The sequence below is a fragment of the Notolepis coatsorum genome (genome assembly GCF_963971535.1).
Source record: "Notolepis coatsorum genome assembly, chromosome: 4".
NCBI classification, from domain to species: Eukaryota; Metazoa; Chordata; class Actinopteri; order Aulopiformes; family Paralepididae; genus Notolepis; species Notolepis coatsorum.
This window is the reverse complement of record NC_140168.1, coordinates 97,073,612-97,076,668: the sequence shown is the minus strand read 5'-3', so window position 1 is coordinate 97,076,668 and position 3,057 is coordinate 97,073,612. Positions and strand designations below refer to the sequence as shown.

At 46.2% G+C, this 3,057-nt stretch overlaps 1 protein-coding gene across 1 annotated transcript in view; it reads left to right on the top strand.

Moving 5' to 3' along the window:
* The window catches only part of arpp21 (cAMP-regulated phosphoprotein, 21), a gene marked incomplete at its 3' end in the record, with an annotated part of 39,255 nt that overhangs the window by 10,762 nt on the left and 25,436 nt on the right, over nt 1-3,057 (top strand). Inside the window, 4 exon segments of the mRNA XM_084312041.1 lie at nt 737-833; nt 1,362-1,379; nt 1,381-1,458; nt 1,880-1,920. Coding sequence (XP_084168167.1) covers nt 737-833; nt 1,362-1,379; nt 1,381-1,458; nt 1,880-1,920 — 234 coding nt within the window.

Genomic DNA, 3,057 nt, shown 5'->3' with positions numbered 1-3,057 from the left:
AACGTGGACCAGACGGGCAAAGCAGTGATCATCAACAGAACCAGCAGCACACGCATGTAAGAACCTGCGGCGCTGTGTGTGTGTGTGAGTGTGTGTGTGGTGTGTGTGTGTGTGTGTGTGTGTGTGTGTGTGTGTGTGTGTGTGTGTGTGTGTGTGTGTGTGTGTGTGTGTGTGTGTCTGAGAGAGAGAGAGAGAGAGAGAGAGTGTGTGTTTGAGTGAGTGTGTGAGTGAGATATTCTTGCTCTTCTTGTAGCAGACTGTATATCATTGTGTTTCTGCATAATACTGCTGTATGTATAAACACACTGTTGTCATCTTAGTGCATAATGGAACTGAAAGGTCTGGTGAATATGAATGTATTTACATAGATGAGATCCCTAGCCTGCTCAGTGAATATCTGGACATGAATAAATCATTTGTGCGCACATGCGAGTGTTCAGTTCAACGGCTATTAAAAATACATTAAGAGGAAATATGTAGGGTCTGAAATCTATACAGTATTTAAATCTATAAATTTATTGTACATTATTTATTCCAGCAACAAGACACCATTTATACATGAAAGGTGTCCTTGCAGTGTGAGTACTGCCCCGGGACCAGCTCCAGTGTGGTAGCTGCCCCCGGGACCAGCTCCAGTGTGGTACTGCCCCGGGACCAGCTCCAGTGTGGTACAGCCCCGGACCAGCTCCAGTGTGGTGCTGTACTGTACTGACAGTTGTTATTTGTTTGTTTCCAGACCAGAGCAGCGTTTTCTAGATCAGGTTCATGAGGAGAAGCCAGAGGAGATTCAGCAGTGGAAAGCTATTCTGAAGAGAGACTACAGCTCTGACGAGGTCTGTCTGTCTGTCTGTCTGTCTGTCTGTCTGTCTGTCTGTCTGTGTGTCTGTCTGTCTGTCTGTCTGTCTGTCTGTCTGTCTGTCTGTCTGTGTGTCTGTCTGTCTGTATCTGTCTGTCTGTCTGTCTGTCTGTCTGTCTGTCTGTCTGTCTGCCTGTCTGTCTGTCTGTCTGTCTGTCTGTCTGTCTGTCTGTCTGTCTGTCTGTCTATGTGTCTATCTGTCTGTCTGTCTGTCTGTCTGTCTGTCTGTCTGTCTGTCGTCTGTCTGTCTGTCTGTCTGTCTGTCTGTATGTCTGTCTGTCTGTCTGTCTGTCTGTCTGTCTGTCTGTCTGTCTGTCTGTCTGTCTGTCTGTCTATCTATCAATCCTTTTATCTCAGTTATTTCTTAATAGTTTGGACAGGACAACCTATCATGCTGTCTGTATACCTGCCTCCCAGTCTATACCATGACCCTAAATATAATTGACAGATTATTGTGTCGCTATAGGAATGCGTTTCTGACATGCTTTGGTCCCTCCCCCTTCAGCCCCGGCTCCACCCCTTACGGAGAGAAGCAGAGCCGGTCAATGGAGGAGAGAGCAGAGGACTACCAGAAAGTTAGAGACAGAATCTTCAACCAGGAGGTGAGGAAAGAGGGAGGGGGGTGGGGGAGGGATGAGAGAGAAAGAGGGAGGGGGGGTGGGGGAGGGATGATGTAGAGTGAGAAAGAGAGAGGGGGGGTGGGGGGAGGGATGAGAGAGAAAGAGGGGAGGGGGGTGGGGGAGGGATGAGAGAGAAAGACAAATGACAGAGAGCGAGAGAAAGAGACAGAGAGAAAGAGAAAGGAGAGAGGAGAGAGAGAGACAGAGAGAAGAGAGACAGAGAGGGAGAGAGAGAGAGGAGTGAGAAAGAGACAGACACAGAAGAGAGAGAGGAATATGAGAGAGGAATATGATGTGGATGTTCATTTTCTTCACAATCAAATGACGTGAAAATACAAAGATTAGTAACACACACAAATGCACTCTCTGATCTCTAATCTCTGTGTGTCTGCTGTGTTTGCAGCAGCCTGTGAGTGGCCAGGAGAACGTCCACACTGACACCAGGTCAGTCACTAATCCTTTTACCATTTGAGCTTAAAGCTCCAGTGTGTCGCTTTAGGAAGTTTCCCAAGAAATGAAATCGCATTGATGTTTTGCTGTGTTGTGAATGCAGGGTTCGCACAAGGTCCTTGAAGTGCTTAAAGTGCTTGATTTTTTACCAAAAAAAAGTCAAGGCCTGGAATTCCTTAAAAACTAGGGATGTCCGATATTATCGGCCGACCGATATTATCGGCCGATATCGGCAGTAAAATGTGATATCGGAAAATATCGGTATCGGTTTAAAAACAAAAAAAAACAATAACAATATTTGTTATATATATATCCAGTGAAATTATTAGTTACCTGAAATTATTCAGTTTTTTGGACGGGGAAACCCTGCATATATCGGTATCGGTTGATATCGGTATCGGAAATTAAGAGTTGGACAATATCGGAATATCGGTATCGGTAAAAAAGCCAATATCGAGCATCCCTATTAAAAACTGATGATTTTTTTAAACTTTGGGTGCCGTTAACGTGTTAACACGTTTCTGAGGCCCGACCGTTGAGTGCCATTCACGTGTTAACACGTTTCTGGATCGTTATTTCTTTTATTCGCTATCTCCATTGATAATTCATTGGGCAGCCTGTGCAGGCTGTCCTGAATGGGTCTGAGATCGCAAACGTCCAATACCGCCACCTAACGCCTTGTGGCCGCTATTGCACTCCATTTGAAACGATGTGGCTTGGTGTCTGGGCCGAGCTGCGGCGTGCGGGTGGGGTCTAACTACTCGGGCAGGGCAAGCATCGACACCCCCCCCCCCCCCCCTCCCGCCTGTTCATGTTCAATGCTGGATTACGTTGGACACATGATCACGATCAGTACTTGGAATGGCGATCAGATAATTGGATTATTCTTTTTGCAGTACATCATAGACAAGGTAAGGGCTATATATTATCAATCTTGCGTTGATCCGATAATTCTTTCCCCACGATCGGAGCGTGTGTCTGCGGTGTGTGTGTGTGTGGCGTGTCCCATTGGTTGCCTCAGATTGATTATTGATCCAGGCGAGGAATGGCACGATTTATAGTGAAATGCAGTAAAACGCTGTTTGGCGGCGTTTCCCGGGATTACACACAATCACTCTAAAACTATACTCA